Source organism: Giraffa tippelskirchi, chromosome X, assembly GCF_054371585.1.
Source record: "Giraffa tippelskirchi isolate mGirTip1 chromosome X, T2T-mGirTip1v1.2.pri, whole genome shotgun sequence".
Lineage (NCBI taxonomy): Eukaryota > Metazoa > Chordata > Mammalia > Artiodactyla > Giraffidae > Giraffa > Giraffa tippelskirchi.
The window spans coordinates 33,899,253-33,926,724 of NC_137289.1; the positions used below are offsets into that span (position 1 = coordinate 33,899,253).

General features: G+C 39.5%; 2 protein-coding genes across 4 annotated transcripts; one reads left to right on the plus strand and one right to left on the minus strand.

The window, feature by feature from the left end:
- Nucleotides 1-212: 212 nt before the first annotated feature.
- On the plus strand, nt 213-15,169 carry NKRF (NFKB repressing factor). Its single transcript, XM_081567903.1, has 3 exons — nt 213-908; nt 11,025-11,155; nt 12,200-15,169. Exons 1-3 carry the CDS (start codon nt 643-645, stop codon nt 14,155-14,157), a joined length of 2,355 nt encoding a protein of 784 aa, XP_081424029.1. The 5' UTR covers nt 213-642; the 3' UTR covers nt 14,158-15,169.
- UBE2A (ubiquitin conjugating enzyme E2 A) lies at nt 12,923-27,472 on the minus strand. Of its 3 annotated transcripts, none has more exons than XM_081567905.1 (6): nt 27,262-27,472; nt 27,072-27,152; nt 26,682-26,707; nt 20,809-20,898; nt 19,718-19,806; nt 12,923-13,381 (listed from the first exon to the last, which is right to left on the minus strand). In XM_081567905.1, the coding sequence occupies exons 1-6, from the start codon at nt 27,303-27,305 to the stop codon at nt 13,340-13,342; spliced, it is 372 nt and encodes a 123-aa protein (XP_081424031.1). In that variant the 5' UTR covers nt 27,306-27,472; the 3' UTR covers nt 12,923-13,339. The 3 variants fall into 3 exon arrangements, with proteins under 3 accessions (XP_081424031.1, XP_081424030.1, XP_081424032.1); XM_081567904.1 differs by lacking the exon at nt 12,923-13,381 and adding an exon at nt 18,175-19,470; XM_081567906.1 differs by lacking the exons at nt 12,923-13,381; nt 20,809-20,898 and adding an exon at nt 18,175-19,470.

A 27,472-nucleotide genomic window follows, 5' to 3' on the forward strand; every position in this document is an offset into this window, starting at 1 on the left:
GAGGGAGCCTTCTAGGGAGTTAACGGAACCACGTTTCCAAATCTCAGAAAAATCTTCCAAAAATCCCCTTCCCGGAGCCCCGCCCCACGCTTGTAACCACAGTACGTCAAAGGCCCCTAGTAGTCGTAAGAAGGGAAAAAAAATGTACGTCGCGCGAGACTCAGCAACGGGATTTTGAAGTTAGGGAACAGCCGCAGCGCACGCGCGCTGGCCTCACAACCTCGGGGCGGCACGCGGGTAGGTAGACTAGAACTCAGAGAAGGGGGAGCAGAGCGTGCAGGTGTCTCTTTTTTTTTCTTTCCCCGCGCAGCGCGTGAATCTGAGGGTCGCCGGAGGTGCGGAGCGCTGGGCCTTGCTCGGTCTCCCCGGCGCGCGTGTGACTGTGCCGGGTACCCTCGTGCTCCTCCACGAGTTGCAGGAGTGCAGCGGGCGTGTACCCGGGTTGCCGGGACGGGGGCTTGTGATCGACTTTACCTTTTTAACGATTGCCTCTCACGTACACACTCCAGTTCCCTGAGAGTTGGTCTTCGCGCCCCCGGCGCGCCCCTCCTCACCCGGTCCCTCCCACCAACCTCCAGTTCCCGCTTGCTCCTGGTCGGGAGTCGGCTTCATCCCTGGGGTCCCTGCTTGGGGGCGGAGAAGATGGCTGGCGGACGTCTGCTGTTGGGGGGCGACTTCCTGTCGCCACCGCCGCTGCCCCCCCTCCCGCCGCCGCCGCCGCCGCCCCTCCCGCCGCCCCCGCCCGAGCCAGTGCTGGAGCAGTGGCGCTATAGCCACGAAAGTGACTGGCAGTGGGCTCTGCGGCGCAGCTTCATCTGTCGGCACCTGCACAGTTATCCCGGGGCTGCCCTAGACCAGCTCCTCGCGCTCTCCGCTGCCTGGACCAACCACGTTTTCTTGGGCTGCAGGTGAGTAAGGTGTGAGGGTCGGGCTGGGGACCCGGGTTGGGTGGGGATCGGTGAAGAGGGTCGGGATAGGGAAGGGGCGGGGGCGAGTATGGATGAGTGCTTGGAGACTGGAGATTTGGAGGTGCTGGAGGACTCCACTGTTGGCCGGGGGCGGGGGGGGTGGAGGTTGGCGGAGCTAGGGGATGACATAACAGCTAGAAAGGTGCAGGGATCGCGGGAGAGGCCTCTCCAGGACCAGGGATGGAGATGAAGCAGCGCCTGGGAGAGGACTGCCGAGAGGTGGTCATTGTGATGGTGTTTTGGAGGGCGTGGGAAATGACGAATAGCAGAACCTCGGACCTGCGTAGGACCTTCCAGGGATGCGGTATCCGCAGAGAATATTCGACAGTCGGGGCTCCGTGGGTCTATGGAGGGAGAGGAGAGGGGCTCTGCGGTTCTAATCCTAGTCTCTTGAGCGTTCTCTCTTTCCATTCCCGTTAGATTAAATAGCAGCCGCCTAGCTGGGTTTTACTGTCTTCTCCTGGGGAGGCAGTTTGTATGAGGTCTCTCAGCCGCAGGGTCCGCCTTGCTTATAGATTTGCGCATAATGTGTCTGGACGCAAACAAAGAAATGGTTATATCTACTGTAAAAGCGGATTGCCCTCATTTCACCTTAAATGTGATCAGTAGGATTAACATTTGGCCTCTGAGTGAGGTTTTAGGTGTGTGTTTGTCACCCCTCCCCTCGCCCGCCCCTCTCCCCTTTCTTAGAACCTAGTGCCTGTTCTGAACAGGCCTCTTTGAAAGCTCTTTGCGTTCAATGGAGACTGCAGTATGGTTCCAACGCATTTTTTTTTAAACAGACTACTTGGACCACTGTCCTTCAGAACCTTCAAATCGGCCCTATACTAGACTAATCATTCCTTGATAGACTGAGAGGGTTGGTTTTTTTTTTTTTTTTTTTGACACTTGCTTCAGGGCGAATTTTTTAGGAAGGATGAGAAATTATGGAAAATGATCAGATCAAATTCAACCAGTTCAGTTCCAGGAATGATTGTAACAGATACAGATAAATAAGATTGTCTGTGGTTAATGCTTAATTATTGAACATAGATAGCATCCAGTGTGATACTTGTTTTGCTTCCATAACACAAAAATATTTTTTCTGTCTTCTCTAGATTAGTGTAATTCCTGCCTCCAGAGATAATGACTTTCACTGGAGGAACTGGTTATGACTGGGAAGCCTCAAATCAGATAAATCTAACTGACCTGCACTTAACAATATTGTTCTGGCAATTGGAATGGTACCTTTATCCTGTAATCATAGATGCCCTTAATATCACAGAAGCCATGGGAAATCTGAATCCTTTAAGAAAAAAACTTACAAGAATTGCTATAATGTTACCCAATAGCTTAACTGAAGAGTAATGTTTACATTCTATCTGTTAACTTAGATATAGGAGAAAGGGAAGGGGCAGTAAAGAATCTTGGAAGCTAGGGACCAAGTGTAATCTTCCACTTGAGGCAGGCTTTATGTTAGCTGTCATCTTCAGGTGAGTAAAATCTGTATTCCAGTACTTGTTAACGTCGGTGTTGGCAGAGCTCTTGTTTTCTGGTCTATTTTTCTGTGACAGAAGGCTCTTCTTTTCTCCCAGGGGAACTGCAGAATGCATGGTGACACAGCCTATTCTAAACTGAAATTGTTAATTTGTCGTTGAAGGCCCATCCCCTGACTTTTAGAACAGATTATAAACAGTAGCCAGAAGAGAACTCTTTGCATTTTGATCCCTCTCGCAGGACTTTCTGTGTTCTAATTTAGCTGGGACTGAAAGAACTCCTAGGTCAGGGATAGCTTTGAAAACTCTTTGATCATAAGACCAAGCCAGGAGGAGCTCACATGAGCAGGGGAGCAAATCATGTTTCATCCCTTTTGGTGATAGTGGTGATTCTCAGGGAACAAGTTTTAATATCTTCTTGACCATCTGTAACATGTTTCTCAGACTTAAGCAGCATCAGAATCTTAGGCTTCTTAAAACACAGAGTGCTGGGCTCTACTCCCAGGGTTTCTGATTCAGTGGGTGTGAGGTAGGACCCCAGAATTTGTATTTCTAACAAGTTCGCAGGTAATGGATGATGCTCATCCAGGGACTACACTATGAGAACCGTTGCCTTATAGGATAAATAAAACAATGTTTTCTAATCTGCTTTTTGATCATTTTTTCCCTCAGTCTAGGCAATCAGGAAGCTCAAATAGCTGAAATTATTTCTCTTCACCTTTTCTTGTCTGTTTCATAAAAATAAACAACGTGTTAAGATTTTTTTTTCTGTAGGCCATTTCTAACATATATCTTGTGGCTAATGAAAATTTAGTGCAGTCTTATCAACCTCATCTACAGCACAGACATAATTGTTCATATGAATGCCAAGGGACCTGTGCAATTTTTACTTAAAATTGTTGATAGTGCATGTGTATTTAGTAAAGCAGAGCATTTGGTCAACTGGAGCATTCAGCTTTCCAGTCATTCTTCATCAGTAGTATTGGAAACAGAATCCAAAAAAAGAAAGAAACAGAATCCTGATCTATTGACTTTTGGTGAGATATTAATCAATAGAGAAAATATATCCTAAAATGAAACCAGTTTGCCACCTTGATTATTTGTCTCTTCCTGTTGATGTGAGACTGACGTTTGGAAGGAAGATGCTGACTGGGCTCATGTTGTGAAACTAACTTTGCACATAGTAGGTAGAGTGCATCAGTCACCAGCTGATGAAATGTGAGTGGGAGCTTTTAAAAGCTATATCAGTAATCTTAGTTGTATGCTATTCACTATGTTAGGAGTCTTATGAATGGGTTTGTGTAAGTAATTTTATACTTGGAAATCTTAACATTTGCTTAGTTTTCAAACCTCACCTTTTAAATTTGGACGTAGTAGAGCAGTTTAATAATTTTTTTTAATTTGAAAGAAAGCATCATTACTGAATATTTATTAAATTTCAGGTGCCATTGTATAGCATAAGTATACACCTATAAGCACGTGTCTTTTTTCAAGAATGTAAGATTCATGAAGTCAGATGTCTTTGTCCATTAGAAATCATCTTTTTGTATGCTAGGTATGGTGGGACAGTGTGATTTCCAAAAAGCTTGATACATGATAAACTACCTTTGAAAACCTTAAAGACCGGCTGGGGCTTTTTGGTTTTCTTTTTTAAACATTTACAACCAAATGGGTTGTAAATGCATAGTATGCATACATCTTGAAATTACTTTGTTGGAGTTGCCTTAATGGTACTTTACATCATGATCCCTCCATAAGATAAAATACTGTGTAGCCATTAAAAGTCATGTGCTAATGACATGGAGAAAAAGCTTATGACATAATAAATTAAGAAAAACATCAATAAAGAATCCCAGCAGATTACAAATTAACATAGATGATCTGATAATGATTTTTTTTTTTGCAGTGGTGGGGAGAAGGTGGTATGGGAAGCATAGAAAAAGGAATAAAAAGTAAACCCCAAAATGTGAATGAAATTATCAGTGGTTGGGTTTGTAGGCATTTTCTTGATGGATTCTCTAAAATTTCTGGAGTAAAGCTGTTACTTTTTAAATCCACTAAAAAAATGCACTGTGGAAAACTGAGTGATGAAAGCTTTATTTACTGCCTTAGCTTATTTCAGATTTGTGGAACCACTTCTTTATCCCTGGGTAGGTACTCTTTGGAGAATTTTTAGAAATAGGACTGAAATCCTAGTGGCCTTCAATGTAAAGATTAATTAAAGATTAATGTAAAGATTAGTATTTGTTCTTTGAATAGTCAAGTGTTAGGCACTACACAGTCTGTTCCATTATTCCAGCTGGTTGGGATTCTTCAGTATTATGACTTCCTAATAAAGGGCTGAGAAGATGACTGTATTGGCAACCAACACAAAGGTTTATTTTTATAGCCTATGGGTGATGTTACATTTTGTGGCAGATGTAATGAATAGGGAACAGTGAGTAGGTATAATCATTACTAATGCCGGAAGAAACCAGAGAGAAAAAGTGAATGTGAATGGAGTGGGCCCCAAATGCATCATTCATGCACACTGAATGGCATACATGCCATTACACTTGGATCCCATATTTGGAATCAGTCTATGAGGTCTGGAGAATTTTGACTGGAATTCAAGGTGAGTGGTTTGGTTGTAGTACCAGTTTGGGTAGCAAAAGTGGCAATACCAGTTTAAGATTTGTAGACTTCATCTCATTTTCATAATCTTTTGTTTTCATCTCATACCTTAGAAATTGTACTCACAAATCTTTTTTTAAAATTATTTTATTTTTGGCTGCACTGGGTCTTTGTTGCTGTGTGCGGGCTTATTCTAGTTGCTCCCAGCAGGGGCTACTCTCTAGTTGTGGTGTGTGGGCTTCTCATTGCGGTGGCTTCTCTTGTTGCAGAGCACAGGCTCTAGGGCATGCAGACTTCTGTAGTTGCAGCATGTGAGCTCAGTAGTTGTGGTGCACCAGCTTAGTTGCTCCGTGGCATCTAGGAACTTCCCGGGCTAGGGATCGAACCTGTGTTCCCTGCATTGGCAAGAGGATCTTATCTACTGTACCACCAGAGAAGTCCCTACTCCCAAATCTTAATGAAAGTGATATATATATATATATATACATATATATATATATATATATATATATATATATAGTATGACATTTTAGGCTATGCTTTTTGCTGCTGCTGCTGCTAAGTTGCTTCAGTCGTGTCCAACTCTGTGTGAGCCCATACACAGCAGTCCACCAGGCTCCCCCGTCCCTGGGATACTCCAGGCAAGAACACTGGAGTGGGTTGCCATTGCCTTCTCCGTTTTGATGTTTAGATAAGAGTAAATAAAAATAAAATTACTCATGGCATTTAAATGCTGGTGTTAGCAGCAGAAGTTATCAGTGGGACGTGTGGGTTACAACCGGGCTAGCTTCCAGGTCATCTGTCAGAGACGGCCACCATGTCACTTCTCTGCTTTGCAAGGAAAGACATCTGATGGGTGCAGGACCTATTGTGTTGAAAATGGAAAATGTTATCCTCCTTCAAGTTCAGAGCCTATTCATGTAGAGGTGTGCTAGTTACTCACTTTCAGGACTTTCTTGGGGATTTCCCTGGAGGTCCAGTGGTTCCTGGTTGGGGAACTAAGATCCTGCAAGCTGCACAGCATGCTCCCTGCCCCTGCCCAAAGAAGAACTTTCTTCTCACACACCACCAGAAGTCTTTTTTGATCTTAGGCTTGGAAAGGCTCTGAAGGTGAGAAGAGTGAGTAGATCCCATGATAACCAAAACTTTACTTGAGCCCATATTTTTGTTTCTCTGCAGAAAGTTGATATTCTGTCAAGTGCAAATGGACTTCATAAGGAGTCCTTTTTAAAATTGTATGTTTTAAAACTTTTTATGAGGGAAAATCAAACACAAAAAAGTAGAAGAGTTTAGTGGACACTCATGCATGCATCATTCAACTTCAGCAATTATCAACAGTCTGTCATGCTACCCTTCTCATTCCATCTTGCCCCCAGTATTTGGTGTGAGGTAGTCCAGAATATATTAAAGAAAACCTTGACATCATTTCTCCTGCAAATATTTTAGTATATATCTGTACCGGATAATTTTAAAAAATAGAGTCATAATACCATTGTTCATACTCAGAAAAATTAACGATAATTTCTCGAAATCATCCAATAACATTTTCTCCATTTGTCTCAGAATGCTTTGTTTGACCCACGGTCCAAACAAGGTCCATACATATCGGATTGATCTGTTACCTTTAACCTATAACCATTCCTTCTCCTTTTATTTTCATGCTGTTTATTTGATGAAGAAATGGACTGTCACATAGTGTTTCCTTCATTATGGATTTGGCTGGCTGTATTCTTGTGATGCTTAACATGTTTCTAGGAGTTAGGGGCTTAATTAGGTTTGGGTGTAATTATTTGGTGGTCAAGAACACTTTTTAGATCTTTGCCCTGTCATATCACATCGGGGACACATGTTTGGTTGTCCTATTTTTAGTGAGACTAAGATTATAAAGTTCTCCACCAGCTTTTCTCAATTGAAATTTTTATTGACATAATTATTGATTCACCTGTAATTGTAGGAAATAATATGATTCCCTGTGCTCTTTACCCAATTCCCCCAGTGACAACATTTTGCAAAGTTAATGTATCATAATCAGGATAATGACATTGTTACAATTGTTGTAACATTGTATAACATTACAATTGTGTAACATTGTGACATTGTTACACAGATTCCTCCAGTTTTACTAATACTTGTGTGTGTGATTCAATACAGTTTATCACAGGTGTAGGTTTGCATGTCCACTACCATAATCAAGATATCGAACAGTTCCAGTACCACAAGGATCCCTCACTTTGCCCTTTTATAACCACATCCATTTCCCTCCCACTCATACCCAATACTGCGTGTATCAATAGTTTATTCAGTTTTTTGCTGAGAAATGTTCCATGGTGTGTGGTAAAGACATCTGGGCTGATTATAGTTTGGGGCTGTTACAAATAAAACTATTATGAACATTTGTGTACAGTTTTTTGTGTGAACGTACGCTTTTATTTCTCTGAGATAAATGCCCAAAAGTGCAGTTGTAAGGTCATGAGGTCATTGTATGTTTAATTTTGTAAGAAACTTCCAAGTTGTGTTCCAGAGTGGCCATATTATTTTATATTCCCACAAGTAGTGTACAAGTGACCCAATTTTTCTGCATCCTTGTCAGCATTTAGTATTGTCACCATTTTTCACTTTAGCCACTCTGATAGATATGGAATAATATCTCATTGTGGTTTAAATTGCGTTTCCCTGGTGGCTGATGATGTTGAACATTTCTTTTTATCTGCTTATTTGCAATCTGTATATCCTCTCTGGTGAAATGTTCTGTTCATATCTTTTGTTCATTTATATGTGTGTAATATACACACACATATATATACTATATACACATATAAACATTATATATGTGTATATATTTTACTGTTGAATTTGAGAGGTCTTGAGGTCTTTATACTAGATACTAGTCTTTTGTCAAGTATATGGTTTGTAAATATTTTCTTGCTCTCTGTAGCTTGTCTTTTCATCCTCTTCACAGGATCTTTTAAGAGCAAAATTTTTTAATTTTAATGAAGTCCATTTTATTAACTTTTTCTTTTATGCATCATACTTTTGATGTTAAGTATAAGAATTCTTTGCCTAGCTGGAGATCTTGAAGATTTTCTTCTGTATTTTTTGTAAAAACTTTTTAGTTTCACATTTAAGTATATGATGCATTTTGAGTTAACTTGTATATATGATGTGAGGTTTAGGTTGAGGTTGTTTGTTTAGGTTGGATGCCTACTTTGTCCAGCACCATTTGATAAAAAGACTGTCCTGCCACCATTGGATTGCTTTCATTTGAGCATGTCTGTGTGGGTCTATTTCTAGGTTCTTCCCCGTCAACTTTTTACCTGATAAGCTTTTATTGTTGTTCAGTTGCTCAGTTGTGTCTGACTCTTTGCGACCCCATTAACTGCAGCATACCAGGCTTCCCTGTCCTTCACCATCTCCTGGAGCTTGTTCAAATTCGTGTCCATTGAATCGGTGATGCCATCCAACCATCTCATCCTCTGTCATCCCCTTCTCCTGCCTTCAGTCTTTCCCAGCATCAGGGTCTTTTCCAATGAGTCAGTTCTTCACATCAGGTGGCCGAAGTATTGGAGTTTTAGCTTCAGCATCAGTCCTTCCAATGAATATTCAGGACTGATTTCCTTTAGGATTGACTGGTTGGATCTCCTTTTAGTCCGAGGGCCTCTCAAGAGTCTTTTCCAACACAATTCAAAAGCATCAATTCTTTGGTGCTCAGCCTTCTTTATGGTCCAACTCTCACATCCATACATGACTACTGCAAAACCATAGCTTTGACTAGACAGACCTTTGTTGGCAAAGTAATGTCTCTGCTTTTTAATACACTGTCTAGGTTGGTCATAGCTTTTCTTCCAAGCAGCAAGTGTCTTTTAATTTCATGGCTGCAGTTACCATCTGCAGTGATTTTGGAGCCCAAGAAAATAAAATCTGTCACTGTTTCCCCATCTGTTTGCCATGAAGTGATGGGATTGGATGCCATGATCTTCATTTTTTGAATGTTGAGTTTTAAGCCAGCTTTTTTACTCTTCTCTTTCACCTTCATCAAGAGGCTGTTTAGTTCTTCACTTTCTGCCATAAAGGTGGTGTCATATGCATATCTGAGGTTATTGATATTTCTCCAAGCAATCTTGATTCCAGCTCATGCTTCATCCAGCCCAGCATTTCACATGATGTGCTTGGCATATAAGTTAAATAAGCAGGGTGACAGTATACAGCTTTGACCTACTCCTTTCCCAATTTTGAACCAATCCATTGTTGCTTTTTGACCTGTGTACAGGTTTTGCAGGAGGCAGGTAAGGTGGTCTGGTATTCCCATCACTTTAAGAATTTTCTACAGTTTGTTGTGTTCCACACAGTCAAAGGCTTTAGCGTAGTCAATGAAGCAGAAGTAGATGATTTTCTGGAATTCTCTTACTTTTTCTGTGATCCAACTAATGTTGGCAATTTGATCTCTGGTTCCTCTGCCTTTTCGAAATCCAACTTGAACATCTGGAAGTTCTCAGTTCACATACTGTTGAAGCCTAGCTTGGAGAATTTTGAGCATTACTTTGCTAGCGTGTGAGATTAGTGCAATTGTGCAGTAGTTTGAGCATTTTTTGGCATTGCCTTTCTTTGGGATTGGAATGAAAACTGACCTTTTCCAGTCCTGTGGCCACTGCTGAGTTTTCCAAATTTGCTGGCATATTGAGTTGCAGCACTTTCACAGCATCATCTTTTAGGATTTGAAATAGCTCAACTGGAATTCCATCACCTCCACTAGCTTTGTTCGTAGTGATGCTTCCTGAGGCCCACTTGACTTTTCACTCCAGGATGTCTGGCTCTAGGTGAGTGATCACACCATTGTGGTTACCTGGGTCATTAAGATCTTTTTTGTATAGTTCTTGTATGTATTGTTGCCACCTCTTCTTAATATCTTCTGCTTCTGTTAGGTCCATACCATTTCTATCCTTCATTGTGCCCATCTTTGCATGAAATGTTCACTTGGTATCTCTAATTTTCTTGAAGAGATCTCTAGTCTCTCCCATCCTATTGTTTTCCTCTATTTCTTTGCATTGTTCATTTAGGAAGGCGTTCTTATCTCTCCTTGCTAAACTTCACAGCCATTGATGATCATTTATTGTTGCATTATGGGTTTCAAAATGGTAGGAATCTATCATTCTTTCATTTATTAGCTGGAATGCTTCTGTAAAGGAGATTTTATTCATCAACTCTTTAGTTTTCTCTGAGGTACAATTTGTACAGGAAAATGCTGGATAAATGCTTGCTTTCTTCTTTTAATGTTACTTGTTTTGGGAATAATGACTTGATTCCCCACCATCCTCCAAAGGTGACCAGTAATGAGTTTGTAAGTATTACTGTGAACTAATGGATTTTTAACGTGTTTGATGTGTTTCAATACGCTGTGGTTATTCTTGATACTCAAGTTGGCTCACTTCTGAGTACATTTGACAACAACCCCTGAGATCTTTGACAGCTTCCTTGTTTCCAGGCATGAAAATATCTCCCAGATTCCACATTTCTTGGCCCAGGCTTGGATCCAGCCACTTCTTTCAGGACTCTGATTCCATTTGATGGGAAATGATAGAAACCATAATCTGGATGTTAACAATCCATCTCTTATTAACATTCTTAGTACTTTTGTAAATATGTTAATGTAATTATTAACATATTTATATTATCATCATATATGTCTATATGTAGAGAAAAATAAATTACAAGTTTATATGGATGCTTTTAATTCAAATTAACGATAAGATCTTCTAAATGTCTTAATATTTGTGTTTGTATGTCTTCTAATGACAGTAACATAATTGCTCATTTGATACATAACTATTTTAGGGCAGATTCTTCAGTTTTATAGCCACTACACTCTGTTAGTAAAGTCCCGTGGGGACAATTATAAGATGGGTTATCTAGAAACTTTTTCAAAAACTGCATTCTTGTCTATTTTAACTGTAGATTATGTTCATTTAAATAGGTACAGCCCACGCTTGATGGAAAAAATTCTCCAAATGGCTGAAGGTATTGATATTGGAGAGATGCCTTCATATGATCTGATGCTGTCCAAGCCCTCCAAAGGTCAAAAACGTCACCTCTCAACATGTGATGGTGAGTATACTGTTTCCGGAAGGTGGGATTTGAAGAAACAGTATGGCTTTTTTAATGATATGAGTGTGGTATATGATTTTAAATAACATTGGTAACATCAGATCTTACACACCGTAAAAGTTTTAACTTTCACTTTGTATATTTTTTTTTGAGGATGCTAAATAGAACTGAAAGCTAAGAATACTGAATTCATGCTATAATGATATCCTTGAAGGGTAATGCTTCCATGCCATGGAATCTCCCTTAAGCATCTAAGTAACTAAATCCTCCTGGATGGGTCTGTGGTAGACCAATTTTCTACTAAACAGTGTTATAGGGACAAAGCTCTGGTGTCTGGTATAGCCTCAGCAGAGTTCTTCCATAGCTTTAAATTTGATATCCTCTATAAATCATTAGTTTCCAGCTGAAGTTTGTTCTAGGAATAAAATATAGCAAACACCTTTTTGTGCAGAATAGGTCAGAACTAAGATTTTGAAGTTGAAAATCTTTGGGATCTTTTGACAAATATTTTTTATTTGATTGTTTTTTTAGTCGCAACTATGTAAAGCACCATCACAGAGTTGGTCACTTCTGGTACAAAAGAGAGGCTTTGTAAATGCCTCTGGTCATCATCTCTGTTGCATTAGAGCCATCTGTTCCATTTGCAGTCCTTAAGAAGGGAGGTTTTCAGCACAGGTGGTATGAAATCATAGTGGAACATCCTCTTACTCAGTACATTTCACCTGTGCTTTAACTCATTAGATGCAGAAGCACCTACCCGTCGTGCATGGTGGTGACCTGCATACTTGAGTCAATGGCATATTTTCTGTCAAGTCTCCTCCCTTACACGTGGAAGGACAGGGAGATTCTCTCCTTATGCTGGAATCTTACATTGATATTTGAGTCCCTTCACCTAAATGACCTGAAGTTTTTGTGATGGGACATAACTTTTACCAGCAGTTCAGCTTGCAAAAAAAAAAAAAAAAAGTGGTTGGTACTGTTTTCCTGCTTGGTTCTTTTGAAATATCCCTTTTTAACGAATTGTAAATTTCACTCATTCTATAGGTCAAAATCCTCCTAAAAAGCAAGCCGGTTCCAAATTCCATGTGAGACCTCGTTTTGAGCCTGTACATTTTGTAGCTAGTAGTTCAAAAGATGAAAGACAGGAAGATCCTTATGGCCCTCAAGCAAAAGAGAGAAATGAACAAACACATTCTGCCAACATGCCAAGAGACATCTACCAAGATTATACTCAAGACTCTTTCAGTATACAAGATGGGAATTCTCAGTATTGTGATTCATCAGGATTTATTTTCACAAAAGACAAGCCTGTCACAGCCAACATGTATTTTGACAGTGGGAACCCTGCCCCCAGCAGCACATCACAGCAGGCAGACTCTCAGTCACCTCCTGAGCCTTCACCATCACAGACATTTCCTGAGTCATTGGTAGCTGAGAAGCAGTATTTTATTGAAAAATTAACAGCAACTATCTGGAAGAACCTTTCTAATCCTGAGATGACTTCTGGATCTGATAAAATTAATTACACCTATATGTTAACTCGTTGTATTCAGGCGTGTAAGACAAATCCTGAATATATATATGCTCCTTTAAAAGAAATCCCTCCTGCTGACATCCCCAAAAATAAAAAACTTCTAACAGATGGTTATGCCTGTGAAGTTAGATGTCAGAACATCTACTTAACTACAGGCTATGCTGGCAGCAAGAATGGGTCCAGGGATCGAGCTACTGAGCTAGCTGTAAAACTCTTGCAGAAACGTATTGAAGTTAGGGTTATCCGACGGAAATTCAAGCACACAATTGGAGAGGACCTTGTGGTGTGTCAGATTGGCGTGCCTTCATATGACTTTCCTCCAGCTCTGAAACCACCAGAAGAGCTGGTGGTGCTGGCTAAAGATGCTTCTGGGCAGCCGATTTTTAATGCTTCCGCCAAACACTGGACCAATTTTATCCTTACAGAAAATGCAAATGATGCAATTGGTATCCTTAACAATTCTGCCTCATACAACAAAATGTCTGTTGAATACAAATATGAGATGATGCCAAATCGTACATGGCGTTGTCGAGTGTTTTTGCAAGATCACTGCTTAGCTGAAGGTTATGGAACCAAAAAAACAAGTAAACATGCAGCTGCTGATGAGGCTTTGAAAATCCTTCAAAAAACACAGCCCACTTATCCATCTGTCAAAAGTTCACAATGCCAAACAGGCTCTTCACCCAGGGGATCTGGAAAGAAGAAAGACATAAAGGATCTTGTAGTTTATGAGAATTCTTCCAATCCTGTGTGCACGCTGAATGACACAGCTCAGTTTAACCGAATGACAGTTGAATATGTCTATGAAAGAATGACAGGCCTCCGATGGAAATGCAAGGTGATTCTTGAGAGTGAAGTAATTGCAGAAGCAGTTGGAGTGAAGAAAACTGTCAAATATGAAGCTGCGGGGGAAGCTGTGAAAACCCTCAAAAAGACCCAGCCGACTGTCATTAACAACTTGAAGAAAGGAGCTATTGAAGATGTGATTTCCAGAAATGAAATTCAAGGCCGTTCAGCAGAGGAGGCTTATAAACAACAAATCAAAGAAGATAACATTGGAAATCAGCTGCTGCGAAAGATGGGTTGGACGGGTGGTGGTTTAGGTAAATCTGGTGAAGGCATTCGGGAGCCAATCTCCGTCAAAGAGCAGCATAAGCGGGAAGGGCTTGGTCTTGATGTAGAGAGGGTAAATAAAATTGCCAAGAGAGATATTGAACAGATCATCAGAAACTATGCCCGCTCTGAGAGCCACACGGATTTAACTTTCTCTACAGAGCTGACTAATGATGAGCGGAAGCAAATACATCAGATCGCCCAGAAGTATGGTCTTAAGAGTAAGTCTCATGGGGTGGGGCATGACAGGTACCTGGTAGTAGGAAGAAAAAGACGGAAGGAGGACTTACTCGACCAGCTCAAACAGGAAGGCCAAGTGGGGCATTACGAGCTGGTGATGCCTCAAGCAAATTGAGATCTTGCTAATTTATTGTGCAGATGCCTGAGGCAGGTTTATGAACTAAAGAAGTGATGCTACATGTACTGGTTGCAAAGTATATTCATTCTTAAGATGTTTCACCTTGTTCATTTCATATAGTGCTTTATTAGATATTGCAACTTGAAGAATACTGTCCACTTGTATTAGCTTAATCCAACAGATAATATTGTGCAGTTACTGTTTGTGTCTTTGATATTGCTGTGTCCCTCAGATTTTAGTGGTTTGTACAAAGCAAGAACACGTATCCAAATGGAATTTCACCTCAAGAAAAAGATTCCCATTTTAAAGGACATAGCACAGCAATCTGCAACAATATGTAAAATTGATGTTGACTACAATAAAACTAGAGTCTTAATTCCAAACTTAACTGAAAATGTCAGATCATTTTGTATTATCTATTTTCATCTTTATGTGAGGCCAGGTATAGAATGTTTAACAGTAAATTGTGCTGTATGTGTAAATGTCCTTATCAACTAAATGATGTAAAACTTTCTTAAAGTAATTTTAGTGTTCATTTATTTATAACTCTTCCATGCGGTTTCCAGAATATTGGAAGTGATTTACTGTATCTTGTGATAGGAGTTTTAACAAACTCTAGTCTTCACGCTGAGAGAGCACTACTTGAGAGAGCAATTGAAAAGTTTCCAAAATTTTGATTCAGTCTGAAGAAAGGAAGCTGGAACTGTCTGTTCTTGGTGCCTTGCAGAGAGACTTGCAGCAACTCTCTGTTACAGTTTTCACGTGGCTTGGATGTACAACACATCCAAGGTGGCCACAGCTGTGGTGGAGCTTGGTAAAAGACTGAAGATACATTGGTGCTTTGATGAAAAGGTCAGTTGGCTGGTCCTCTCTCGAAAAGCTTATTTAGCCCCCAAAGCCAACTTTGTAACATATTTAAAACTGCTATTTTCGCTTATTTCTGGAATGTAAAAAAAATGTATAAAGTGGATTTGCGTATGCTTCCTGAATAAAAAGGAGCCAAAGCTGATCATTGTGGTGGTGTGCTCATTTCTGGGAAGCAGCCTGGTAGCAACACTTTGAGTCTTTGGAGAAGAGAAGTGGTGTTTGCACAAAACATTTCAACACTAGAACACATGTGGACGAACATGATGACTTAGCAGATAGAACAGCCAGTCAGCCACCCATCATGTTTTTCCTGGGGATGAACATGCTGGCTGCAGCCAAATCTTAGGCTGTTTCCTTTTACATGATTTTGTTTTTGTATCTCAGGTAAATCAAGTGTTAATATTCAGAGGTGAATATTGATAAACACCTCCAGTGACTTCATATTTAGAACAGTTAGGTTGCTTACAGCATCTTAAAACATTTAGCACCAAACTTGACATGTAATTGGCCCACAATGAACAACTTCCTTTCCCTTCTTACATATATTTTGCATTAAGAAGCTGTCCATTGTACTTAAATCAATATGTAAAAAATAGAAGGGGATTTTCTTTTATGCCTGGATCTCTATGGATTTCAGTCACCTACAATGATTAACACAGTATATGATGTTTGCCTTCCACTAACTTTTGTCCTACTGTGTCTGGCCTTTCATAATGTTGGTAAGATGAGAAATGAGGTGTGCATTTTATTTTGGCCCTTAATCTTTTAACAGTGGCAAAGGGAACTAACCTAAAATGTTGATAGTTTTTTTTAGGATTATTTTTTTACCTACTAGTCTCATGCCAACTCTGAGAAGCTATGGTTCAGTTAGTGCATTAGAAAAGTGCACCTTCACCTCTCTTGTGGAGAAGGCAATGGCACCCCACTCCAGTACTCTTGCCTGGAAAATCCCATGGACGGAGGAGCCTGGTGGGCTGCAGTCCATGGGGTCGCTAAGAGTCGGACACGACTGAGCGACTTCACTTTCACTTTTCCCTTTCATGCACTGGAGAAGGAAATGGCAACCCACTCCAGTATTCTTGCCTGGAGAATCCCAGGGACGGGGGAGGCTGGTGGGCTGCCGTGTATGGGATCGCACAGAGTCAGACACGACTGAAGCAACTTAGCAGCAGCAGCAGCAGCACCTCTCTTGGGTAAGGGTGGCTTTGGAGATTGAGTGTAAAAACTTTCTCTCTTTACATTTCTTTCCTCTTCCCAAAATGATTCATGGGCCAGAGGAGTAGGGTAATGTTATATAAATCTGGTTTATTTGTATAAGTTAAAATGAATAGAATATTAATGTAGTTAGTTAAGCTCTGAAACAATGGGGCCAAGTATATATTTGGTTCAGTTTGAGGGTCCAGATTTCCTAACTTCTTAGGATCAGCCTTGGTATTGATATGGAACTAGGGTGAAATCATCTTAACTCTGCTTGAGAATATGTTGAGAAATGGGATTGGCAAGAATGAGCTGCTGACAACCTTGCTGTTCTATTTTGTCCCCTTTTTGTTGGTTCTTATATTTTCCCTTTCTTTGAGACATGAGACAGCAGTCATTTTAACCCAGTACTGTAACCTTGCTATAAAACCTGCACAGGTACATGAGCAGCTTTAAGTTTTGTTTGAATAAATTATACTGAGGAACTAACTCTGCTTTCAGTTACATATATATTTATAGCATTAAGGCTCACAGATCTACTCTTTAGATTTTTTCCCTCCCCTTTGATTACAAAATGAATGGAAATTTCATGCATTCTGTTGGGATTCTTTTAAAAATAGTATATAGTACATTATTCACTGTGCTATGAGTAACTTGAAACTGGAGATGGGTCCTAAATAAAGGACTCAACTCTGGCTCTTCATCATACCCCCTTTGCTATACCAGCAGGTGCAGAATTGAAGATTCAAGTTCAATCTGCCATTTGAAAGGGGACCTCGTGTATGTGTTTTAAATTTGTGATTGTTATAAATTAGTGTATGGAGGCAGCCTGTGGCGTTTGTTAAAAAAAAAAAACTGTAAAGAAAAAAGGCAAATCTGCATTAAACTTTGAAATGAATGATTTGTGGTGCCTTTGACCATAGATGTGATGCTTTGGGGAAGTCAGTTTGTTGACGCTGTTGTAAGATTTTAAAAGGATTATCTCATGAAAGATACTGGGAATAGTGTTTCTCAGGTGTACAAAAGAAAAAAATAATAAACATGCATATTCCCAATCTCACCTTAATTTTTTGAAGTATGAGTAACAGTGCCAATATTCAAGATACCCAATCACAGGAATTTCCTGGTGGTCCAGTGATTAAGACTTGGCGCTTTCACTGCCATGGCCCATGTTCGGTCCCTGGTTAGGGATCTAAGCTCCCACAAGCCATGTGGCACAGCCAAAAAAAAAAAAAAACCCACCCAGTAGGATGAAGAAATTTATGTAAAACTAATCTGCAAAATAAAGACTGATTTAATGTCATTCTACTTAGAAGCAGAAATGAACTCACGAGAAAGTATTTAAGGACGTTATTCCCAGGTGAATCTAACCAGTTCGTGTGTTCAATGTAGGATGAGCTCCCTCACGTTGAAGTTCCTTTAAATGCCTTGTCTTAGAGGATGAGTGGCTACATACACCAGAAGGACTTAAATTTCATTTATCACTGCCCCCCACCACCAAGTTAAGTGAGTTTCCAGAGTCATTGTCCTTGTCTCTATAAAATGAACTAGGTTGCTCCTCAGAAAAAGTTTTGTTTAAACAAGGTAACACTGAGCATACCTGTATTCCCAAACTTTACTCGAGACTTAAAATACCATTTTATAGTAGTTTGTTTTTTAAGCTGAGGCTTTTTTAAAGAGGTGGAATGTCAGGATCAATGTTAGACCTTGGTCTCTAAGGATGATGGTAAATCTCCAGGTTAATTCTCCCCACTTAGCAGTTTCATTCCCTTAATTGCCTATAATATATGCTGAAATAACTTTGAATAGTTCTACATTCTGTTAGAATGTTTTAAAAAGCATGAAATACTTAAGACTGAAAAGAATAAGGTCCTCTCCAGCAATATCTTCTCTTTTCCCTCTCCCAGGATCTGTATTCATACTCAGCTAAAATATACGTTGACTACAAAATTTTAAGGTTATTTTTATTTACAAGTTTTGAAAAATGTACATTTTTTACATGGGTTACTTATGCAAAGTTAGATTTAAAAGAGTGATAAATGCATAAAAGGTGACAATGGAACATCAGACAAAACATTTACAAGCCTTGTCCCACACTGCTACTTAAAGGTACTGTCTGTCTAAAAGTATAAATATTCAAAGAAAAGACTGCAAACATTGATTTTAAGGTCCTTATAATACTGAAAGGGAGGAAGAAACTAAAGCATGCAGCATTAACTGAGGATTTGAGTGGAAAATAGTTTGCCACAGATATGTTCCCTTCCTTGGGTTAATTAAAACTAAAAGAAAAACAATGTGGGATTATAAATTTGTTTACATAGGGCAGAACAGCTCCTTTAAAAAGATTAAAGGTTCTCCAACCTTCCTAGCTTAATTAAAAACTAATGATTGTTTCCATTCCTCTGCTCCCACACCTCTTTAAAAAGTGAAAATCTAGAAGACTGCAGTATTCTGAAACTTAGCTTGGGTGTGTCCAGTGAATATCTTGCAAGGAGAGGATGTGTGAGTTAATGTGATTGTGGCACTCCTTTGCCCAAGTCTTTTAACATTCTCCTTCCTACAGTAAAAAATAGTTCACATTGATTAAGTCTTAGTATCATAGCCTTTTAAGCTTCCACTGCTCTTTCAAAGTGGATGTTTACAAGGATTTGTTTCCCTGTTTTCTACATGCCATATTCCAAAAATTCATTTCTAAATCTAACACAAGTGAAGGACCAGCCAGGGTGAAGGCTTCAGCAATCATTTTGTTAAAAATAACATTCCATCATCAAGCTATGCAAAAGCACCACTTGTAAAACAATCCATTTTAAAAGCTTAGTGTAGAGTAACACAAAACTGCTCTAAAACTGAAAGTAAGATACAAGAGAAGGGAAATTAAGCATTAGTAATTTTTGCATGTAACCCAGGTACAGTACATTTGATCTCATAGAGGGTGTTCTCTGATGTTTAAGGAGAGGGTAGAAGGGATAGGAAAAGCTTGGCAAGGGAAGATGGAAACGGCACAACAGCTATTTTGCTTTTAATAAAGTAAATGTAATGACACTGAAGAACAAGAAGATGACAAACACATCAATACATATTTTCCTTATGACTGCTGCTGCTTTTCTTCCACCCAGGTCAACAGTCACGCCAGCTCTGTTCTACTATCGCAGAAACACGTTTTTCATACTCCCGCTTGTTCTCCTGGTACAGCTGAGCAGCCTGGCTATTTGCTGGACTATTGGGATTGGGTTCATCCAGTAGAGACTATAGAGACAATTTGTAACAAGTCAGTTCCTCAGTGCCTAGACATAATCACTTGAATTATCCTAGGTAGCAGCTAAATTTGCTCTCAACATAATAATCTTCAGTTACATTAGTCTGCTATAGCTAGGCAAATATATTTTCTAGTGGCTTAGGTCTTAATGACCTACTTTTTACTTAACTTATGACTTTCAAAAAACAATTGCTAATATAAGTGTATCAAAGGATAGTCACATTAGGGAAAATTCACCTGTATGGATGTTAAAATGGAAGACACATCATAGGTTGGACTCCAGCGGTTCTGAAGTATGTCCAGACATATGCTACCATCTGCATAGACTAAGAGCATAGAAGTAGGTTATGTTAAATGTAACAAAACCATTAAGGTTTTAACATCATAGTCAAGACAAATAAAGTCAAGAATACTTTGCTTTTGAGGTTTAAAAAAGATTCCTAGGCTGCTTCTCGATTATATTCCTAAAAGAAGTGTCATAATCACTACTAGTGAAACAACTGGGATGATCAGAGAATGTCAAATATAATTTGTGTAAAACTGGAAGATACTTAGTGCTTGTTATTCTGAAAAGACTGTCCTGTTATCCAGGAAACCACACACATTTTTTTAAACAGGGTTCCCAGTCATCCACAGACTTATGGGAAATTCATTCCACCAAATTTCTAAACACTACTTCTTATCTGAAATAACAAAAGATAGCTCAGAGTTCACAAAGTTTCATTTTGGCATGAAGATAAAAATATCTGATGCTCTGGAATATTAACCTAAATAAAAGACAAGTTGTTCTAGGCTTGCTACTAGGAAGGGAAAAAAAGTGAAGTACTAAGTTAGAATCACCTGTGGTACTTTTCTAATATACTGTATACCTGGACCTCAACCACAGAATCTGATATTCAGCAGGTCTGGAGTGAGGCCAGAGCATCCATAGCTTTTAAATGTTCCATGCTAATTCTGATATGCATCCAAAGCTGAAAATGGTTGTTTTAAATGCTAGTGAATATAATTACAACAAAAAACTACCCCAATCTGGCCTTACATTAAAAGGAAACCTCAAGAACACATTTTTGTTTATTAAGTAAATGATAAAATCAACAAAACTAGGAGGCTCTCAGGCTCCAAACAAAGGCAGTGTCCCTTCACGGCTTCATTCTAGGACCTAGACCAAGACAGCAATAGGCCACCATGAACAAGTCCAGCTTTCAGAAAATAGCAAGATGTCTACACAAATACGCAGGTACTACAGACAAATAAATAGGAAATGTGGAATACTTCCCCAAATAAACAGTACAGCAATTTAGAATACTCTATTAAAAAGTGATACTTGCCATTTGGATGGAACATCTTAGAGACAAATCTAACCGTCGGTGGCTTATTTGGATATTCCTCAGTGAATTCAATTGTAAGCTTAAATGTTCCTGTAATTAGAAAAGCAAAGGTTAAGAAAACACTTATCGTTTTGTTCAGTAGTACTTTGTTTCTAATGCTACATGACTTGTTTTTCAAGTATTATATGAAATAATGCAAAGATAAAGAGTAGAGAGGAAAGAGACCAGGTAAGAGGTACAGCTCTAGGAACTGCCCTAAAAATGAACAGTGTGAGAACCACCACTCAAAGGTGATTCGTTTTTTGTTTTTCCATTATTCTCCCCCAAACTTAAATATAGCCATATTAAACTCAAAATTACTGCCTGCGGGATAACTTTAGCCCCTGTACATTTTGAAGACATCCTTAAAATGACAAGCAACTACAGCCAACATTTGGCCTTCCTCCTTTAGAAGACTGAAAGACCTTAATAAAGTGCAATTTTCATCAGCTGTCATCTTAAACTCTCCAGTGATTTTTAAATGGACTAGAAAGAATGAGCACAAAGGTTCAAAAACCAATGCTAGAAATACAAATCAACAATCAAATTATTTTTAAAACAGCAGGGAATAAGTATAAAAGTGTTCCCTGGCTCCTTTTCATGTAATAGTAACTCTATAATGAAAACATAATTGAATGTAAGCCAGAAAAAACTTCATAGTCTCTCTTAAAAACCCTTAAGTATGACTCACAAGGTACTTCACTATAAAACCAACTCAATAATTCACACTAATGGAGGGAATTAATGGCAGAAATAATTTAAAAATCACATTAGATTGCATTCATGTCTCCAGTAAATTTCTTTCTAATGATGTTTGTTTACGCTACCATTGAAACAAATTATTTTTCTTGAATATGTGTCAACTAAGGTCGTGGGAGGCCCTAAAACATAGTAGGTTAGAAACTTATTTATAAGAAATGGACAAGCTGGATCTAATTCAAGAATTGTTGGGGGACTTCCCTGGCAGTCCAGTGGTTAAGACTCCACGCTTCCACTGTAGGGGAGCAGGGGATGTGGGTTCAATCCCTGGCTGGGGAACTAAGATCCCACATGCCACGAGGCACAGCCAAAAAAAAAGAAAAGAATTGTTGGAAGTTGTGATTTGGGGAGATTATTTCCTTCAAGATGTTATTTTTAATTGGTTTTAATAAATTCAAGAAAACAACTGGGCAACTGTTTTTTCCTGACTGAAATTTCTTCAAGTAATCTTAAGGAATCAGTTACTATCTGGTATAAGGTGATGCATGTTCCACTATATTACTCTGGTCCATTTAATACATTACTTATTCTAATACAATAGACCACATTTCAGATAAGATTATAATGTGTTACTGGTTCCTTCAGAGTTAGCAATTTATTTCTTCCTTGCTTCCATTCCACCTTTCCACTTAAGAAAAAAAGATCACAATCATTTTACTCCTAGATGTTACATATAACAATACCAAAATGTGTGTTTTCTACCAGTAAACTCACAGTAAACAATTTGCTAACAAAGGTGCCCTTGGTATGAACATGTGTCCCAAAGTTTCAGAATAATGTAAAATGCAACACATGGAGACGTATTCCTCAAACTATTTTTACTCCCTAAAATTTAAAAGTCAGATCTGAAGATACTATGAATTATAACTAAGGACAAACAGTAAAGTATTTTGAAATGGATAAACATGCTATAGTCCATCAGAACACACTTCACCTTTATCATCACCTGGTCATAACTCTTCCTATTTTTGAGGGAGAAAGCATAGTTCTTCTTTTTCAGTTCTACTAATATTATAATATGCAAGAAAAAAGTGGGAATGAGTGTTAGTTCAAAACTTTGAGCTTCCTTATGTATCTCAAGTATAAACACATTTGGCTCAGTGTTGATATATACTTAAATTATAGCTTAGAGATTTATCATCAAGAAATTGCTCTAAAATTGAGCAGATTTAATAGTGTGCAGAGCTCCCAGGTACTTTAAATTAAAACCATCATTAAATATGGTACTTAAGGGTGGTAAAGCCACACAGAAGGCAAGCATAAGTATAAACAGTGGGGCAAAGCAGAAGCTTTGCAGTCAGATCTGGGTTCAAATCCTTGCTTTGCTACTTGCTCGTTATGAAACCTTGGGGGAAGCTACTTAACCTTATTATGCCTCAAGTTCCTCATCTGTAAAATGAGTTAATAATAATTCCCACTATGTAACACTGTTGTGAGGTTTAAATGAGGGAAAGATACACAGTGATATAGAACAAGTGCTTCATAGATACTTTAGTTATAATAATTATACAGTTTCACATCTCTAGACCCAGTTGAAGGAGGCAAAACCCCAAAATCCAAACCACTATCAGTAAGAAAAATACAATTGATGAATTCAAATATTAGATAGTACTTTCTTTCTGACCTACATCAAACACTCACAGTGAAACACAAGTTGAGAACATATGCTGGTGGTTCACAAAACCCTTGACTTGAGCTTTCTGCCTACTGCTTGCTGAAAAGTTCAACAAGGTGGTTACCTAGCTACCAAAGAACTTAATCAAGTCATTTAGAACAGCTTACTTAGTATCTTGAGAAGTGAAACCACCTGCTTATGTCGATATGAATATAAATTAGTAGGACTTACCCACATCTTACTCAAAGTACACATTTAAAGAGATGTTTCATACTTTTAGCTGCATTAAACAATGAGAACCTCTTCAGTACAACTTTCAATGCAACTTCTGAGATCCAAAACAAATGTTAAGGATATTTAAAATCCTAGAATTAATGTTATGCAATTGAGCCTAAGCTTATCCTCTGAATATTTAGAAGGCTAGGCTTTAAAATAATTGAAAACTTAAGCCTCACCATTGTTGTACACAATCTGTACTGATTTTTTATCTTCCTGAGGTGGCCACAACATTTTAAGTAAAGTATGAATTAATCCATCTATACCTAGGGACCCAGACAATTATATCAATGTGTTAAATGGCTGGTGTATGGCAATAGGGAGTAATTTGGTTAGTGTATGTTCTGCCTAAAAACAGTCACAAATTCAACTTGAAAATATTGTACTGGCCAAAGAAAGCACCTCTGTAGGTGTTTTCTGCCACTTAGCCACCAGTTTGTGACCCCTGAGCTGGAAGCAAAGTACATATACTTAATTTTTTTTTGATGACTGAAAAAGTCTGACTTTTAAGATAATAACCAACCACTCTTCATTACAGGATTTATGTACCTTAAGAACACCCCTTGTGGACTTTAAGTGATTCATTTTTAAAAAAAGACACCAAATTCTTAAGAATACATCCACTATAAAAATCAAATACTAGTATCTTACTGTGTCTATTAACAATTTTCAGATGATGCAGTGGAGAATACATTGTTTCTTAACCTTCATATTCAGCATACATGCCAAGATATTTTATGAGGATGCATTTACCCCCAATGTTTTGTTTGGTAGTATAAGCTCTTGGGAACATAGTCCTCTTACTTCAAGTGTTTGAAGTTAAATCGAAATACCTTGAAGAGTTCCTATTTTTAAATGTTCAGTTCTTTAACTTGGGCCTAGCTGTTCTGGAAATGTCCACTCCAGATGGTTTACAAGGAATCAGCAAAAGTAGTTTTGAAGCTGTTGATTTATATCATACATTGGCAACAGCAAAATCAACTATGCCACTTGTTCCTAATCGGGCCCTTCCAGTAAATTTCCCAGCTGTAAATAAGAGGTATTTTTAAATGGTCAAAAAAATTCTTGTAACCTTGGTTAGTGTTCGAGACACCTGAGGAAGCATTCATGGATAGCAAACTGCTCAAAAGAATGAATCAGAAATGGGTACTGTCATTTAGCCTGAGTAATTCCTTTCAGTAATGTCAGGGTGGAGAGACACATCATCAAAAATAGAACCAGTAATGTCAAGGGGGAAGGTCCAGGTAGATAATGGATTCCATAAGTACCTTTCCAATTCATACCACTTAAAGCGAGAGAAGCACCCTTGAAATATTTAAGTTGCCAACCCCTAGCAAAGCGATGTACTATTAATAAAGTTGTGCCCAGCATAAAGCAGTCCGAATAAAATCAGAAGGAAAAAACAAGCCAATGAAAATAAAGCCTGCTGGAGCTAAGGCAAATACACAGCTAATCTGCACATAAAGCTTAAATATGAAGAACCAGCACTGATCTAATGGAGGGAAACTAAGCCTAGCTAGCTTTTGCTATGGATCAGGATCAGTTCAAATGATTTACCACATGCACCAAAGTAGTATGCCTTCAGGATCACACTCCCCTGCTGTCATTTCTTTTTATCAAAGCACTGAAAAACAGTGATATTTACCCAGGAGGTGAAAGCAGAGAAGAAACTAAAAGTATCTAGGTTACTGTCTACAGTCTGCTAGGGAAATCTGAGTGTTTGAGACAAATCCTAGAATTGGTTGATATTCATTTACCTCACAACATCCTGTGGTTGGTAACATCCAAAGGCAATCTGACTTGGCAACATGGTTTGTACTGAGTAGTTTGTAGAAATGCTTTTGTTGCCACCTTCAAACAGAGGTGTATGCACATGTGTGTACATATGTGTACAGATTTCTCTCAAATGCTATGTGACCAAAGGAATATAAGGCATTGAGAAGAAAATAAATAACAGAAAGACCCTTTTCTGTTTAAAAATACCTCAAATATTAAAGATGTCAATCAGTAGTTCAAATACTTTTAATCATTTTTTTAAATGCATTAAGCTTTCAAAAACAATTAACTACACACACACATACACACACAATTGAGTGCATATAAAACTATATCAATGTCAATTTCCTGGTTGTGCATAGTCATTAAAGATGTTACCAAGGGAGAGGGAGGAACAGGTGAAGGGTATACAAGGTCTCTCTGTATTATTATTTACTACAACTCCACACAAATCTATAATTATATCAAATCAAGAAGCTTTAAAAAGTCCTTAAAAGGCAACTTAGTGTGTCTTTAAAAGTCAAACCTAAACCTAAAAATCATGTACCTATAAGTCGTGTAGTATCTTGAAGTAGGTTGGACACTGGTAAGAGAGTACATTAAGGCTTCCCTCAATTGTGCAACTGCCTTGAGATTACTGATCATAAAGTCCTGATAAAAGCACATGCTGGAAACTCATTTAAATATAAGAAACAACAAACTGGCTATTGAAGGTGCCATTAAAGACCATCTTAAAGCAGTGAGGCTGAAAAGCATTCAATGTCAGATTGTAGAAACCAGACAGTTGTGTACAAGGGATTCCTGCATCCATTCAACATCCAACAAACACACATGAAGCACCTGCTGAACACAGTTCCCACCCTTGTGACAGAATTTTGAACCAGATGGTCCCTGGGGTCTCTGAGTCTATCAGCAAGTGGTTGGGTTGATCCTAACCCAGTATCCTGATGGAGGGGGTGGTGGTGCTGAATTTAGCAGATCACAACCCAAACTTCACAAACCCTTAACATCAGTGATATCATGCTCCTTTTAAAAAGTGACTGCCCTCACCCTCTCGCATAGAGTCCATAATAGGTGGATTCATGTCAATGTATGGCAAAACAAATACAATATTGTAAAGTTAAAAAAATAGATAAGTAAACTAATTTAAAATAAAAAAGAATAAAATGAAAAAAAAATAAAAAGTGACTGCCTTACTCAGATTGTTTTTAAGCAGCAGGAAAAAAGGTGCAGTTCTAGTCAAGTGGACAATAGCCAGAACAACCTGCCACAGGCTGGACTCCTCTCAAGCCTTTAGTACAGAGGCTAGGGAGAAGCGAGTTATTAAGTAGGAGGCACTTCCAGGCTGACTGGGAAACCCTTTCCCCAGAAGATCGGGGTCCCGAAAGGTGGGTAAAGAAACTCTTACCATCCTCAAACGGGGTCCCTTCAGGCCTACAACACAGAGAGAAACAAGTCAGTTCCCGCATTGGGGGCTCCTCTCTCCCCGGTTCATCTGAGGTGGCTATTATGAGCTCTGCTCGCCCCACCTCTGGTAAACCACCGCTTCCCGGGTTGCAAAGCCACTACCAATAGAGCTTTGGGGCTCAGAAACCCCAGGCAGGCCGAAGCGCAACCGTTCCCCGCCCCGCCCCCCTCAGAACCCCAAATGGTTACCCTGGCAGCGGGAACCGAGCTAATCGAGGCACAGGCTCCGGGGAGGCGCCTAGGCCCAATGAGCCCCAAACCTTCTCGCTCAGTCCCCGCCTCAGGCACACGGGTCCCCCAGCCCTCACCACCACCCGGAACGCAGACTCACCCAAAAATGACTGCGTTCCAAACCATGATGTTGTTCTCGGACGGAGCCCCGCTGACTCCGGCTGGAGGATCCTCCTGCAACCTTCAAGGAAACAACACAGGAACCTCCAGCTATCCAGCACCCGCGGCCCGCCCGGACCGCTGCCGGCCCCGCCCTGCACCCCCGGCCCCCAGAGTCCCGGGCGGGTTACCTCTTGAAGTCCCTCATGAGACGCCGCCGAGCTGGGGTGGACATGTCTCTAGCGGGGTCAGGGGTGGGGCATACACCGAGCTCTCGGGTCCCCGCGGGTGGTGAGGAGGCTGAGGAAGCCGGAGGAACCAACGGAGAAGCACCTAAAGGAACCGCACTGCCTCTCCTAAGTCGAGGGTCGGTCTGGCGCCGGCTTAGCACCACCCCAGAGT

Bases quoted from the DNA above. Each gene is read 5' to 3' on its own strand.
- NKRF (XM_081567903.1), top strand. From the start codon at position 643: ATGGCTGGCGGACGTCTGCTGTTGGGGGGCGACTTCCTGTCGCCACCG. The intron at 909-11,024 runs GTGAGTAAGGTG...TCATTTAAATAG, and splicing joins CACGTTTTCTTGGGCTGCAG to GTACAGCCCACGCTTGATGG. The intron at 11,156-12,199 runs GTGAGTATACTG...CTCATTCTATAG, and splicing joins TCACCTCTCAACATGTGATG to GTCAAAATCCTCCTAAAAAG.
- UBE2A (XM_081567904.1), bottom strand. From the start codon at position 27,305: ATGTCCACCCCAGCTCGGCGGCGTCTCATGAGGGACTTCAAGAG. The intron at 26,708-27,071 runs GTGAGTCTGCGT...TCTGTGTTGTAG, and splicing joins TGGAACGCAGTCATTTTTGG to GCCTGAAGGGACCCCGTTTG. The intron at 20,899-26,681 runs GTAAGAGTTTCT...TTCTAATTACAG, and splicing joins AGGGACCCCGTTTGAGGATG to GAACATTTAAGCTTACAATT.